The 16,927-nt window shown below is 43.2% G+C and overlaps 1 protein-coding gene across 1 annotated transcript in view; it reads left to right on the top strand.

Annotated features, from left to right (window-relative positions):
• Rere (arginine-glutamic acid dipeptide repeats) overlaps nt 1-16,927 on the top strand; it is a 367,060-nt gene that overhangs the window by 123,137 nt on the left and 226,996 nt on the right. The window contains 1 exon segment of the mRNA XM_037203202.1: nt 15,407-15,875. Within this exon segment, the coding sequence (XP_037059097.1) occupies nt 15,551-15,875 (325 nt within the window). The 5' untranslated portion in view covers nt 15,407-15,550.

The following is a 16,927-nucleotide window of genomic DNA, read 5'->3' on the forward strand; positions in this document are numbered from 1 at the left end:
TTAGCTTTGAACAGTTGGGATCCAGGCTGTATTTAATTACCGTATCTGTTCATTGCTGTACTGTCTTTTTATCTTGCACTGTATGAGATCAAAGCTTAGAAAAAAAATAGCTGTGTGGTATTGATTAAGCCTGTCAGCACATGACCTTTGCCAATTTTGATGGGCTTGCCTTTGGAGGAAGTCCAGTCTCTGTGGCCTGCACTCTGGCACAGTGTTACCAGTTACTATTCTATGGTGATCTGCTCTGCTCTAACTTTCTGTGGAATTGAGGTTAGTCTTGTGTTCCTGATCTTTGTGCCTTCTGCTTCTGTGCCCAGTTACTCAGGTCTCCTCTTCTTCCTCCTCCTCCTCCTCCTCCTCCTCCTCCTCCTCCTCCTCCTCCTCCTCCAACAACAACAACAACAACAACAACAACAGTATTTAGGTGGTTTAGACTAATAAGGATATAGCTGTTTCTTTTTCTTTTTTAAACCTTAAAAAAGAAATCCAAATACAATATCTTTTAATAATAATGTTCAGTTCTATAAATCAAGGGATTCTCTCTTAACCTGGTGATACTTACAGCCTGTTTTAACAATTTATAAATGTCAAGATGAAGCCTTGCTTAAGCCAGTGGTTTATGGAAAAAGCTGTACCTTTGTAGATGTTATTAAACTAAAGCTGACATTTAAGATCATATTCCATCGATTAAATTTTGGCATGCTTTTAATATAAAAATATTTATAGCATTAACTTTTCTCACCTTATTCTTTAAAGAAACAGTATTGCTTTTTCTTTCTTATTTTGGCACTTATCTTTTGGAGTCTTTTGTCTTACAAATTAATGGTTTTTAAAGTAATGACATTCTTCCCAAGATCTAAACAGACTGCTTTAGGGAGGTATTACATTCCTATGGGAAACTCATGATGTGGTCCTGTGACTCATTCCTTTAAACCCCAGGTGGTCTGTTTGGAACAGGGGCTAAAAGAGCTTTTCATTGGAGACTATAGTATATGCTCATCAGGGCTGGGGTCTGCTATCTGTGAAGGTGTTTCATTATCCTATGAAGCTGGTTGTCACAAATTACTGCTGCAATGGGAACGGTGAGTTTATTCCTAGACTCTAGACTTACTGTCTCCCTAATTCTGTGTATCACTGATTACATATCTCAAGTTCCTTTGTTCCTTGTTTTTTGGCATATAGAATTAATATTTTCCTTGGTAAATAATATTAAAAATTTCTGTTGTAAACACCTGATCTAAGGGTACTGCTATGTTTCTTCTTATTTTGTTAAATTTGAGTTATTAACATTTATTTTGAGTTATTCTGTTAGTTTTATTTTGACAGAAGTACAGTGGGTTTAGTATTTTTTGGGTCAGAACTAAAGTATAGCTGAGGCTGAATATCTAGGAATGATTACTCCTGTTGACACTGAGCAGCCAGTTGAGACTTTAGCTGACATTCTGCAAGGCTGTCTGTCCTGGACTTCATTTTGCAGTTTTCTTCTAAGTACTTGTAGTTACAAGGGATGAGGGACTGCCCAGTAGGAGGCAGATGATAGTACAGTCTGCATTATCTCTACTCACAAGGTATGTTTCCTAATGAATCACTTTACTCTTTTAAAACTTGCGTGTGGACATCAACCTCTCCACCCAGCTAGGTCCTGCATATCCTCCTCCAGGGTCTAGCTAGGTCGTCTTGCCTCCACACTTCTCAGATGTTGGGATTCATAGCTCTCTGTCACTGCCTGATTGATCCAGTCCTGGGGAGCAAACCTAGGACTTGAGAGAGATTATACAAGCCCTTTACCAACTGACCTGCACCCCTAGCCGTAGAGCCACACTTTACTGCTGTTGCTACACGTCATTTTTAGCCTGTTCTCATTCAATAAATAACTTCTGTTGAATAATTTGCACATAGAGTTTTCTAAAAGTCTAATTAAGCCTACCCACATCAGGTATATAAAAACCTGTCTTTATAAAGAATATGTCAGGTTTATCCATTTCTCTTAATCCTTTCAGATTTAGCTTGCGACACCAATTTTTACATCACTGGTGAAACCTATCACTGTCTCTCACTTTGATTCCTGTGGTTGAAATTTCACATGTATGTGCGTGTGTACACTTGTGCACTTGGAGGCTTGAAGGCAGCCTTGGGCGCCATTTGACAGTGCTGCCCACCCTTTTTCCTTACTTAATATTGGGGTGTGTGTATGTGTGTGTGTGTGGTTTGTATGGAAGGGCGCTCATGTGTCACCACACACATTTGGAGCTCAGAGGACAACTTTCAACTGAATTCCCTCCTACCAGGTGGATTCCGAGTTCTGACATCAAATTCAGGTTATCAGATTTTTGTGGCAAGTGCTTTTACCAATCAATTACCCTGGCCATATTTCTTTGAGGCAGTCTCTCACTGCCTGGGTTTGGCCAAGCAGGCTAGGCTAGCTGGCCAGAAAACCTCAGGGCTCCTCCTCCTTCTGTTTCCTCCGTCCTGGGATTAAAAGTATATGCTATTCTACCTGCAGGAGTGGATCCTAAATCTTAGGTATTCAAGGCAAATGCTTTCCTGACTGGGCCATCTTCCCAGCCCAAAATTTTGTTTTTCACTTAAGTGCTTACCATATTAAGTGAACCTTAAAATTTTTACTTTGGTATTCAAAATGTTAAAAAGCTGGTTTTGCAGTCTTGTAACGCTGTTCATTAATTTGCAGTGTGAGAATCATTTGAGCAATTTTTCCTCCTTAATTTTTCTAGCTTGGCAAAAGTTTTCATTTGGGCAGCTGCTGTATTTCCCTGAAAAACAGCAGGGGGAAGTGTTTCCATCTGATGTATCTTCCTCCAGTGGGAACCAGCCAGGACTGGAGCTGCCTGGGTTTTATTGAATGTAGCATTTGGTAACAGCGTTCATATGGAATCTGTCCATAGGCACTTGTTAAGTCTGAGAGTTTCTCTGTGAATAGATAGTGTATTGTTTCCATGGAAGGGTTTCCAGTGACATCCTCACACAGGCTCTCATCACCCCACCATTGCAGGTGTCATGGCTCCCACACCTTCTTCACAGACTCATTGGCCTGCCCATAATACCCTGTTTGTTTCAGTCTGTCTTTCTTTGTTTTCTCTTCTCCCCACCCCCTTTCCTTGTGTTCCTCCCACACCTCCCAAGTGCTGTGCCACCATACCTGGTTTACACAGTGCTGGGGGCTTTGTACATGCCAAGTAAACACTGTATCTGTCAGCAGACCCAGCCCCAGTGCATTCTTTTCTACCTTGACTCTTATCCCTGATGGTTTCTTCTGATACCACCCAGTCTCATGATTGTTGGTCCTGTTTCTGTGTTGTTACATTTATACACAAGCCAGAGCTTTCTGACCTTTTGACCCATGCCTGTGTCTTATCTGCGAGGCATCTCAAACTGAACACATTTTAAATTCTTCTTTTCTTTTCCTCCTTGTATGGGTCAGTGGTGACTCTTCCCTTCTAAGTGTAAGCCAAATCCTTGCTGCCTTCTCAAGTTTCTCCTCTTTGTTACCTTTCAAACCTAGTCTCTTGACAGATCTGGATGCTTGAAGAGTGCATCCTAAATCTAACTGCTGCTTTGCCTAACAGTTAACTGTTTCCTAACCTCAGGAGTTCAGACCAGGAGGCTTGTTAACGTGTAACTTACATTGTGATTTCTGGAGACAAGTCCTGTTTCAGCCACCTTGACATTTTACAAGGTGCTCCTGTCTTAGGCCTTTGAACTTGCTTGTTTCTTGTCTCAGAATGCCATCTCCTTTATCGTTCTTTCCTCCATGGCAAATGACCTCTTGCTATTGATTGTGTTGAATAAACTAATGACCCCCTCATCACTGTACCTAGCCTTTTCTCCATTTTGCTTTTCCCATTTAAGTACTATTTATTATAGCATTTTGCTGTCTTCCCTTCCCCACTAGATCATAGATTCTATGGGTTTACAGAAAAATTTACACTTATTTAGAATGACTCGGACATAGGAAACAGCAGATTGAAGTTTGACTTAGGCTTCTGCTCTTAGCCAAACCTTTCACCTGAGACTTAAGATGTGAAGTGTTTAGTGGTCCTGTTCCAGTGAGTCTCATGCTTCCATTTTTCCTTTGATAGGATTTGTCCCTATGGATTAGAAGTCTCATGTGTATGAAGTATAATTGTATTGGTATAAAATTTGCCGTGTTATTTCCTTCATCAGATGCTAAGAGCTATTTGCCATGACTGCAGGTGGATTGGGATCTTAGAGCCTTGTTTAACTTTTTCTCCTCCAGGCGTATGATGCAGATGGAGTAAGACTGACTGGGATTCCTGCTTGTTACAGGCTGCTGGATGGAAAAGGTCCAGATGACCTTTTCACGATCAGCATTTTGTGAACTCGAACTCCATGTGTTAACTGTTTTCACATCCTGAAATGTGGCTTTTTTCATTCACAGAGGTGCAGCTCATCCTTGTGAATTTCATAGGCTGGTGGCGAATCTTTCCTGAAGTAAAGCCTGAGCCTTTCTTATGAAGCTTGTAATGTTGCTGCTTTTATGTATGTTTTGGACAGTTTATATTGAGATATAATTTACTCATCACTGTAATTTTAGAACATTTCCATCATGCCCAAGGAAATAGTTATTACCCACAGCAGAAAACCCATTTACTCTTCCCTGAAGTCCTAGGCAATCTCCAGTCTGCTTTCTGTTCTTTCTGGACTTGTCATATAAAGGAACCCTACAGTGCATGTTCTTGTGTGGCTGACTTCAAATACTTGTGTATGTGAGAGCCAGAGACAACCTTGGGTGTCATCCTCAGCAGGCTTGTCTACTATCTCTTTTGAGAGAGTCTGACATTGGCCAATTTACCAATTAGGCTGGGCTAGCTGGCCAGTGAGCCACAGGAATCCTCCCTTCTCTTCCTTCACCGTGCTGCTGGGATTACAAACACAGACCATTATGCTTGGCATTTTCATGTGAGTTCTGGGAAAGTCAGTTCCTGATGCTTGTAGGACAAGCACTTCACCAATTGAACCAGTTCCGCAACCTCTTTCTTTGTTCTTATAGTTTTCTTTTCCTTTCTTATTTTTTCTATTTACAGTTGTGCTATGGGGAAGCATGTTTCAAAATTCTTTCCTCCATTTAGACCAGGGACTTGGATGATGGGCCTTTGATTTCCCTTGTTCTTGGCTTTCCATTTTCTCCTGAGTTGTGCAACAACAAAAGCCCCCTCCCGGCCCCAGGAGCAGAACTGGTCAGCAAAGAGTGATTGCTCCTAACAGCCTTCAGACTCTCAGTATATTTGCTTCTGTTTTCCTAATTCAGCTCGAGACATCTGTGTAATTACTGTTTCAGGCAGTTCAGTTTATTTCAGAGAACAAAGAACATGACACATTAGAGTGTTGTAATGCTATTGCCCCTCCTCCACAGCTAGCAGGATGAGGAAGTAATGGTGTTAGTTCTGTGGATTCCATAGTAGTCAGGCATAATTGTGAAGAAAACAACATAGGTATTTTAGTTCTCAATTGTGGGCAGATTTGTTTCCCAGAGGCTATCTGGCAATATCTGGAGAGATTTTTCTTTTCCTTTTGTGATTCTGATTGGAATTTGAGGTTTTGCTAGCAGAACCTACATGAGTAGGACCATGACTACTGCTAAGCATCCTATAATGCATACAGCACAGTCCCCCAGCAAAGAAACTTCCTAGCTCCGGTTGTTGAGGGTGTCACTGTAGAGAAACCTTTGTTTAGAGTGAACTGGGAATTTTCTTTCTTTGCTGAATAGAATAAACAGCTGTGGGCAGTGTACCAGGTGGCAGAGTTCTGCATGTGCTGATCAAAGGCAAAGCTGATCAAAGGTGAGGCTTGGGGGGACAAGGTGCTTGCTGCATAAGCACAAGGGCCTGTTCTGGAATTCTCCACACTTATGGAAGAAGCCATATGTGGCAGCACACATCTGTAATTCTAGCTCTGGGAGATAGATGGAATTTGAAGTTTACTGGCTTGTTGGTCTTGTTGAGTTGATGGAGCTCCAGCTTCAGTGACAGATTAGGTAGAGAGCAACCGAAGAAGACACTTGATGTCAATGTCTAGTCTCCATTCACAAGTGTACTGATGTGTGTGTGTGTGTGTGTGTGTGTGTGTGTGTGTGTGTGTGTGTGTGTGTGTGGTGGTGGTGGTGGTGGTGGTGGTGGTGGTGGTGGGGCGGGCGGGCTGGCGCGTAGTGGTGTTGGTTCCTTAAGTAAGCCCTGAATTCTGAGAATGAGTATACCGACTGCCAGAGGATTGATTGTGTTCATAGCTACTAACCACACAGGTAGAGAACTGTTCTGAGGACTTGCCCTGAGTGGACCAGCTTTACACCATGGAAAAGCTACTGTCTGTGTCCCATCAGTTTCTGACGAGAAGGTTTTCTCTCTCTTGATGTTACAGATCTGCTGATTCCATGTTTCAGTGTCACCTTGCAGCTTTGCAGTGACTCCCTGGCATGTGTCGAGGCATTCTCCGCAGCAGGTTGCTGTTGATGCGAATGCCTGATGTCAGAGTGACATTTCCTTTCTAGAGCAGAAGTCATTACATTTTCTTTCTTAGTCATGTTGGTGTGAAAGAGAACAGGAAAAGAAAATTGATTTCCCTTTGAAAGCAAGCCACCAGCTGTAGTAGTCCACCTCTGCTGCTTTCTGTTGCGTGCAGGCTGCAGCTGCTTTTCTGGGAAGGAAGGCCCACGCTATTCACTAAGGGCTTCTGATTCAGACCATTCTTTTTGTTTTTTTCGAGACAGGGTCTCTTTATGTAGTCCTGGTTGTCCTGGAACTTGCAGTGTAGACTGGGCTGGCCTCAAATTCAGAGATCTGCCTGCCTGCTGCCTTCCAAGTGCTAGATTAAAGGCATGTGCACACCTGGCTCATTTTGTTCTTAAAGGAGAATGCTAAAACAGTTTCTAACATTCACTTTTATTATACTTAATTATGTATAGATGCGTGTTTGTGTCTGTGTATGTGAATATGAGTACAGGTACCCACAGAGGCAATCAGGTACCCTGGAGCTGTTACAGGTGGCGTGAGCAGCCTGAAGTGGGTGCTGTGAACCAAACTCAGGTTAGGTTTGCTATAAGAACATTGTACACTTTAAACTGCTGAACCTTTTCTCCAGTCCCTAACCACCCCCACCCCCACCCCCTGTATTAGTTAGATGCTTTCAGTGTGCATTCCACCCTCTCTGTTTAAACACAGCTCCTCTGCTGCTCCTGCCATGGTTGCCATAAAGGGAAGCTATTTAATTGGATACCCTTTAAATTATTAAATTCCTCCTGTTTACAATGCTGTTCTTATTGCTTCTTACCATGGTATTTCTGGCTTATCAGTCAGCTCAAGTACTGCTTCAGTTATTCCCAAGTCAATCTTACAATGGCCTCTTTATAGATCTCACTTGTGTAAGAGGGTGAGAAGAAGAAATAATTATTCATCCTTCATCTTTATGTGCCAGGAGCGAATCAGGACTTGAGGACCAGCACCTCAAGGGACGTCCAGCTTGGAAGGGAAGACAAAAGTTAACAAATGTAAAATTCCATTTGAGTAAAGTGTTGTGAAGAAATTAAACCTCAAGTTTGGACAGGCCATCCTATCTTGAAGAAATTTCTATTAAGTTTTAAGCTAAAGGGCAGGAGAGAGTAAGGGCAACAGAAGGAAGAGCTGTGCAGAGGAAGTGAATTGGGGTATATTCGAAGGCATACGGAGGCAGGGCTGTGTATTCCGAGTCCCAAATATGGATGTCAGCATGCAGGGGAGGTGTTAGATGAAGCCAGGAAAAGACAGAAGTCTTGTAGAATGTGCTACAGCTATGGTGTGTTCTTTAAACCAGAGAGTCACTGAACTATTTATTGAAGGTGGGATTAACATGATGTTATTAGCTCTTTGAAAAGGAGACCCTGGCTACACTGTAGAAAAGAATTATAGTGGCCGGGCAGTGGTCGCGCACTCCTTTAATTCCAGCACTTGGGAGGCAGAGCCAAGTGGATCTCTGCAAGTTCAGAGGCCAGCCTGGTTTACAGAGTGTGATTCAGGACAGGCACCAAAACTATACAGAGAAACCCTGTCTTGGGGGGTGGGGGAATTATAGTGGGGTCTGAAAGGCTGGATTTGAAGAAACCCACCAGGAAAGCCATGTTAGTTACTCAAAGTGAAGGTTTTGGTATTGGAGGTCTTCAGAAATAGATGAGATAAATTTGTAAGTTACACTGACAGGGTTTGTTGATGTTAGGATTGAAGATGAAAGAAAAGAGACATTCAAGACATCAGCTTGCATTAACGGTTGGCATGGGCAGCGGTCAGAGATAGACTGTCCAGGAGAGGAGCTTCTTTGGGGCCAGCATGTTGGCTGTGTTTGGGAGAGGCATTGAGAGGAGATGATCTTGATGCTCGGTGAGTAGTGGAAGAAGCAGCTGGGTACACAGGCAGAAAGACTTTATGGGTCCCCTGAGTGTGTATGGTGTCTGGAGGGGGAGGGGGTCAGAGTTGATGGGCATATATAAAACTGACTGCTGATGCATAGAAGAAGAGGGCTCTAGACAGTACCTTGTCAGAACAGGAGCCAGAGGAGCAGTTCTGTCCAGGACAGAACCAGTCCAGGAATCTAAGGGAAAAGAGACTTCCCAGAAGGCATCCCTTCAGCTGGTATTAGAAAGGGATAGTAGATGGAAACAAGGAGGATAAGGCTCCTGTGGATTTGAGAGGGCGAGCAATCCTTTAGTGGGATTTGCCTTATAGCATACATCTTGGTAGAGTCATGGTAGACATGGTCCTCATCTTCATCTACTTTGCAGTTAGTGGGGGAAGCGATACAAGTCAGTTATCAATAACAGTGAGATCTGTGGAAAGCCATGTCATGGGCAGGGTGGTTCAGTAGGAGTGGCTGGACTTGGAAAGAGCCTTGGAGGAATCCTGCATTTGGAGGGCACTGGTGCTCAAGACAGGGTGAATAGCCGGGCGGTGGTGGCGCACGCCTTTAATTCCAGCACTCGGGAGGCAGAGGCAGGCGGATCTCTGTAGGTTCGAGGCCAGCCTGGGCTACCAAGTGAGTTCCAGGAAAGGCGCAAAGCTACACAGAGAAACCCTGTCTCGAAAAACAAAACAAAACAACAAGAACAACAACAAAAAAGACAGGGTGAATAGAAGTTAGTCTGTGAGCAGGGGAAGAATATTCATAGTCAAGTGCCTTCTGGGAGCTGGGGAGTGTTTTGAGTCAGCTAGATCCTACCACAGAGGTGGGAGCAGGAGAGAGAGGAGCCTGGAGGAGTGGTTGCTGGTCTTTGCATTTAAAGCATTTGCTGCTCTGGGGACCGGAGCTTGGCATCTGCACACATATGCACATACCCATAAAAGATATGTACATAATTAACAATTATAAAATATATGGTCAATTGTATAGTACATGAATTGTATTTCAGTTACGCTATCCTATGGGGTAGTATGAAAACTACTGACTAGCTGCATCAGAGAGGCCGCCACCCCACCCAGATCCCTGTTTGTGTAATTCCAGAGAGAATAGTGAAATTGGTGATGGAGCAGTAAGTTACAAAGATACGCAGAATGTGTTTGATAAACCTCAAAAGCTGGGAATGCCTTTTGTGTAGTTGAATATATGAAAAATACAGTTTTTTTTGCTGTGGTTGACTGAGAAGGAGTTAATCAGATTTCTCTGAGTGCATTTGGTATCCTGGTGAGACTGGCTTGAGCAACTGAGAGGGACTGAAAACTTGGAAGCATCAGGCTTTCTTGGATAAGTGAGTTTTGCATGATTCGAGACAAAATATTTTGTTTTTTACTTCATTATGCAATTAATTTTAATTCTTTTTGTGCTCTAAGTTTTTCATATTTCATTGAGGCTGATTTTTTTCCCTCTCATTATTGTATTTCCCTGTTGAATCCTATCCTGTACTCCACTCTTTTTGCAAAAGCAAACATTACACTGGAGTTGATATTTTATATTTTCCTGTTTAAAATACTGTAGCTGTCAGTTCTGGAAAGAAACCAAACCTCTTCCTCTGTGAAATAATTTTTATCAGAATGCATAGCCCTCATCGTACCAGAAAGGTAGGGTGTGTGTGTGTGTGTGTGTGTGTGTGTGTGTGTGTGTGTGTGTGTGTGTGTCTGTGTCTGTGTCTGTCTGTCTGTCTGTCTGTCTGTCTGTCTTGTGTCAGCACTCATAGGCTGGAGGAGGACATTGCATGTTCTTCTTTTATCACCTTTAACCTTACTTCCTTTGAGGTGGGATCTCTCTCACTGAGCACATAAATATGTGTGTACCCCCCCACCCCCAAACTGAGGACGGAACCCAGGGCGTTGTGCTTGCCTAGTTCGGTCCTCTGCTAAAAAAAAAAAAAAAAAAAAAAAGAAAGAAATTAATTTTTATTTGTGTTTATGGATGTTTTATCTGTATGTATGTTTGTGTACTATTTATCACCTGTGGAGGCCAGAAGAGGGAGTTGGATCCCCTGGAACTGGAGTTACAGGTGGTTGTCAGTTACCATGTGGGTGCTGGGAATTGAACTCCAGTGTTCATAACCTCTGAGCTATCTCTCCAGCCACCAAACCTATGTTTCTGTCTTCTGTTTAGACTTCTTGTCTGTCTAGAATCCTTATGTGTGTGTCCTGCTCCCTCACAGTGCTGAGGATGGATCACAGCACCGTGTGCTCTACCACTGCGCTTTCAGATCTCAGACAGTGGTAGCTTCATCTACCAGTTATTCAGGCCGGATTCCTTAGCATTATCACCAATAGTGTTTCATCACATCCTGTTTACTTTTATTTAAAAACACCTAGAAAGCTGGGCCTAGTAGTACATAAGCAAATAAAAATCATAGAAACAGATTTGAAAAGCCCGTAGAAGTCAGACACTTTCCATTTTCTCCGTGTACCCTCTTGGGCATCCTAGCTAGTTACCATGGCTATGGCAGCTGCAGCTAGAAAGTCTTCTCTCTCACCAGTCTTTGCTTTGTGCAGTCAGCCCTTGTAACTTCTTCAGGTTTTTCTTTTTTGTGGGGGAGGGTTTGTTGGTGGTTTTGTTCGTTTATTGTTTTGAGATAGGGTTTCACTGTTGTAGCTCTGGCAGGCCTGGAACTCACTGTGTAGACAGACTAATCTCAAACTCGCAGAGATCTGCCTGCCTCTGCCTCCCATGTGCTTGCATCATAGGTACACCATCATACCTGACCTGATCTTTCAAAAAAAATTTATTTTATTTATTTGTGTGCCTTCCCCCTTAGAAGAGGGTGTTAGATTCCTTACAGCTTGGAGTTCCAGGCAGTTGTAAGACACCTGATGTGGATGTTGCGAACTTAACTCAGGTCCTGTGGAAGAACAGTCAGCACTCTTGTTTTATTTTGTTTGGAGACAGGGTTTCTCTATATAGTGTCTGCTGTCCTGGACCTCGCTCTGTAGACCAGGCTGGCTTCAAATTCCCAGAAATCCACCTGCCTCTGCCTCCCTAGTGCTGGGATTAATGGTGTGCACCATCACCACCTGGCCAGCCTGCAATCCTAAACACTGATGTATCTCATCAGTCTTGGTCAGTGTGATCATTGTTTCTTTGCTACCCACATCCCTACTGAAATGTCAGCTAGAGTCAGTTTATGCATTTGAGTGACAACCAGCCTTCTTACAAGGCCTCCAAGTTTTCTAATGTCTGTCAGGACCAACCCTCCCTGCCCCTGCCCCAAACTCTCTGAACTTGTTTCCAGCTCCGCTTCTTTCCTTGGTCCTTCAGTCTGCTCCACCTCTTGGGTATTGAATGTGCCTGCATCAGCTGATTATACCCACTTGCCCTTCCTCATAGCCCACCTTCTGTGCCCTAGTGGCTTCTTCCCTCACTGTATCATTGAATCTGTTTCAGGAGGTCATCCTAAATAGACTGTTCTTCAGTTGCAGCTTTTCTGATCCTCATCCATTCCCCCTTGAGGTTGTTGAATGTGTACATATCTGTGGTCTTTCCACTTCTGGAGCATAACTTCTACCCGGGAGAGATGCTTGTGTTTGCTGTTTCCCAGCCTCTGGAGTGGTGGGAACTTAGGGGCACACTAGGAGTAGATAACTAACACCTGTGATTCCAAGACGTGTTCTAGATTAGAGTTTGTTTTTAATGCAGGTTATACTGTTACCTGCTTCACTTGAGCAGTTGAGTAGCACATACATTGAATATTTGTGGCATTCCTGCTGGAGAAAAACACTGCTTTAAACATTCATTCATTTGTTTTTGGAGGGAGAGGCAGTATAGAAGTGTATGTCCTAAAGCTATGTGAATTTGGAAGAATTGGAAGAGTTGGCTCCTGTGGACACTGAGGAACTGGCAGTGCAGGCAAGGCTGCCCTGCTGCAGCTGCCACTGCTTTTGCCTTTGCACTCGGTGGCAGTGTGGCCTTACAGAAATGATCTCTACTTTATCAAGTGTGCAATGAGTAGAACAACTTGGTCTGGTCCAGTTTACCCAGCAGTTGAAAGAATTCGATGAGGGGTATGCCTTGTGAACCTCACATTGCCATGAAGATCCTATGTATCTTCTACTCTGGTTTTCTTGGTGGAGAAAGTGAGCCACAGGTTTCTTTATGTATTTTCAGGTACTAATACCACAGCGTACAGGCACTTAGGCATAACAGATGATTCATCTATGCAAACTTTTATGAGCACTAGAATACTTTTTCATTTCCTTGCAATAAGTTTAAAATTGAAATTCTATCTAAAAACATTTACTGTGCGGAAAGAAGTAATCTAGGTGTGTGGTACATACTTTGAGCCTTCTGTGTAAGGAAGACCACAAGCCATGCTGTGCTCTCTGCTCAGCTCCCTGCAGCAACACTCCCAGCACAGCAAACAAAATCACTGGCGACAGATTCTCTTCAAAGCCAATTCTTTCTCAGCTTCAGGTGATAATTCTCTTGGACTATTTAAGTCCTTGTCACCTTATAAGGTTTTGAACAAATTACTCAGTTTATCATTTTTTACCCCAGCAATTGTTTTTAGATGGGAAATGTCTCCAAATAATCTTTGAAAGTCATTAAGAGTTCGTAATCGATCTCTCCTAATTTGTGCCTTTTGGGGTCTAATTTCTTGTAGACCTATTTTATATCCCAAATAACTAATGGAATCTCCTGCTGATTGGCTAGTAGCGAGGCAGGAAGTATAGGAGGGATAAGCAGATAAGGAGAATTCTGGGAAGAGGAAGGCTGAGTCAGGAGACTCCAGCCTGCTGTCCAGGGAGCAGCATGTAATGGCACACAGGTAAAGCTGTGAAAAATGTGGCAACATATAGATTAACAGAAATGGGCTGAGTTCACGTGTAAGAGCTAGTCAGTAGTTAGCCTGAGCTAATGGCCAAGCAGTTATAATTAAACTAAGCCTTTGTGTGTTTACTTGGGGGATGCAGGTGAGAGATTTGTCCCGACTGCTGGCCTGCTGGGACACAGGAAAACTTTCAGCTACACTTCTGACCTGTATTTAGATGGCCAGTGCTCTTGGTCTTTCCTCAGTTATCTCTCGGAGATGGTTAATATTTTTGTATTTTCCTGAATTCCTGAGTATATTTGACATGCTGATGGAGAGGACTTTTCTGATGTATCAGATTTGGTCTGTGGGCTTTGGAGAGATGTGTGTAATTTTCATGATTTTGGTATGACTGAAGAAAATTTTCTTTGCATCTGAAGTGTATCATTGCAAACTGTCATATCTGTTGTTGGCTGAGTAAACAGGGCCAGTCTTTTGTTTGTTTGCATGTGTTGTTTCCTAGTTGGCCCTGGTAGCACAGGAAGCAGATGGCTCTTAGTCTGATCCCTTGCCTCCTTTTGTTGCAGCTGCATATGGAGGGCAGAAATCTGAGGCTCCTCTCTCATTCTTAGTCCCAAACACCTGGCACCTTAGACAGTACTTAGTAACCGTTGTTTCTCAGGTGAGACGTTGGGGAAGATAACAGATGAGTATGGAAAATAGATCAGTGATTATTAGGGTTTTCAAAACTGATGTATACAACTTCTTTCCCTTGGTATAAAACTTTACGAGTTATGTTGGGTTGAAGTTTAAGATTCATCCTTTTTATTGTAGACTCCTACATCTCAAGGTTTTGTGGGGAGGGGTGTGGTCATTTCTGTAGAAGTTCAATAAGGAGGCTATTGATGGGAAGTTTGAAGTATGAAAACCACCTGATAGTCCTTAAAGCTGGAGATTGGAATTTGCCAGTTTCCTTATGACAGGCATAATACAGCTTTTCTTTTTCTTTTTTTTCTTCTTTTCTTTTAAATCTTTTAAAGCTAGAGTGGTTGACTGAGAAGATGTGTGAGTTATAACTAAGCTAATTAAAAGCTCTTGGTTTTGAAATTGTCAATCAGATACTGTTTTATTCCTGAAAGGAGCTTTGGAAATTTGGAGGTGGAGACGGTCTTCAGAAGGCAGTGACTCCTGCGACGTTTCCCATACCTGTACAAATTATTCTTTTTATACAGAAGTAACTTGTACTACAGATTCCTTCCTTTTAAATGTTGGGATTAAAGTTAATTTTGTATAGTTATTCCCATTATATGTTGCTAACTGGGACATACTTTATTTTTTCCTTAAAAAGGGTAAAAAAACAGTGAGTTTACAGGAAGTTTAGTTTACACTCACCATTGAGCAGTCTTTATTTTTAGTTAGGCAGTAAATGCCACATTGTGAGCTGCCAAGGCTCAGACGTGTGTGTGAAATTATATGTCACTGGTCTGACTTTTCCACTGTGCTCTGTGAGATGTTTTTATATTGGAAGCATGAAGAGTGTTGCTTTATTTTATTTTATTTTTTTAAGCCATTATTTTTTAATGGCTTCTCACAACTGCCTTTAACTCCAGTTCCAGGGGATTCAATACCCTGTTCTGATTTCTGTGGGTTCCTTCATGCAAGTGGTACACATATACTCATGCAGGCATACATATATACATATACATATAAAAGTAAATAAGTGAACGAATAAAAGATTTTTGTTTTTATTTTAGGTCTGTCAGCATTTTCCTTTATCTGTATATGTACACCACATGCGTTCAACACCTTTGGAGCAGCATTAGCTCCTTTTGGAACTGGAGTCCAGGTGGTTGGAAGCTGCCATGTGGATGCTGAGAACTGGGAACCTAGCACTGATTCTCTGGCAGAGCCGCAAGTGCTTCTGACTGTTGAGCCTTCTCTCCAGCCTCTTTGTGTTGAGACAGGGTCTCTCTGTGTACCCCTGCCTGTCCTGGAGCTCACTCTGCAGACCAGGCGGCCTTGAACTCAGAGATCCACCTACCCCTGCTTCCCGGGTGCTGGGACTATGGGTGCACACCACCACTGCCTGGCCCAGCTCTGATTTTACAAAAAGCAGTATGTTATAAGAGGAAACATTCAACCATCAAATAGAAACCAATTTGACACCCTCGCTTTTTTTTCTCTTTCTCCTAGCATTTTTGAACCGTTGGGGTTGTTGGAGTGGTTGGATTTTCCCTGGAATTGAGTGAGAAATTCAGAAGACTGAAGCCCAGGCTTACTGTCTACCTTTCACGGAGGCCTAGCCGTGAGAGGACAGAAGAAGGCACGTGGCGAATCATGACAGCTGACAAAGATAAAGACAAAGACAAAGAGAAGGACCGGGACCGGGACAGGGACCGAGAGAGAGAGAAAAGAGACAAAGCCAGAGAGAGTGAGAATGCCAGGCCTCGAAGGAGCTGTACTTTGGAAGGTGGAGCCAAAAATTATGCTGAGAGCGACCACAGCGAGGACGAGGACAATGACAACAACAGTGCCACCACAGAGGAGTCCACAAAGAAGAACAAGAAGAAGCCGCCCAAAAAAAAGTCCCGCTACGAGAGGACGGACACCGGCGAGATCACATCCTACATCACCGAGGACGACGTCGTCTACAGACCAGGAGGTAAGAGCAGAGCGGTGGCATCTGCACAGGGCGGGGTGGGTGGGTGGGTGGGTGGGGGTAGGGTGAGGGGGTGGTGGTGGTGGTGGTGGAGGAGGAGGTGGTGGTGGTGGTGGTGGTGGTGGTGGTGGTAGAAGTAGAAAGAGACCCCCTTTGTTGTTAGGGAAGACCTGGAGTCCAGAAGAGTGGACAGTAGTTGAGGTAGCAAGATCAAGTCCGTGAACGTGGCGCTCCTTTGAGTATGTTTGCCACTCTGTGCTTGTGTTCTCCTGGCCCTGGCCCCTGTCTGGCTGTGTGTTTCCGGATGATCTTGCTTCTTCCTGATGTTGCTCTTTCACTCAGTTATACATGTAATAGTTTTTCCTCCTCTTCTTCCTCTTCTCTTTTCTCTTCCCCTCCCCCTCCCCTAAATTAGGCTTGCAGAAAGAATACATACATAGCAGAGACAGGTACCTTATGGTTCTGGGTAACAAGATATTCTATGTTGAAGTAGAATTGACCAGACCAGCCACTGGAGAGAGGTTTTTGGTTTGTGTGTGTTTTTTTGATTTTTCGAGATAATATCTCATTACTTATCATTGGCTGTCTTGGAATTCATTGTAGACTAGGCTGGCCTCAAATTCAGAGAGTTCCCTGCCTTTCCCTCCCAAGTGCTGGGACTAAAGGCGTACATCACTAACTCCCAGCTGAAAAGAGATTTCTTTAAATGGCCTTCAGTGCGAATTTATCACTCCCAGGTAAACCTTTACCAAGGTAGTGAGCAGATCACCAGTCAGTGGCAACAGGGTGGCAACTGAGTTCCTGTGTTCTGTACATCCTTGCAGTAGATGTAATCTGGCCATCAGTGCACTGAACCTTATGGCTTTGCTCAGGGAGAGTCAGACCAGTGTGTAGATAAGAGGGATACATTAAAGGGATGCAGAAGCCACGGACACCAGCAAAGCCTGTGCTCATTGGGCGATTTACCATGAGTTCGACTAGTCTTTTGAGACCCTGTCTGTAGATGTAACCAACCGTCTTATTAAATAAGAAACACAGAAACAATGTAAAAGAGA

Source organism: Peromyscus leucopus, chromosome 2 (assembly GCF_004664715.2).
Source record: "Peromyscus leucopus breed LL Stock chromosome 2, UCI_PerLeu_2.1, whole genome shotgun sequence".
Lineage (NCBI taxonomy): Eukaryota > Metazoa > Chordata > Mammalia > Rodentia > Cricetidae > Peromyscus > Peromyscus leucopus.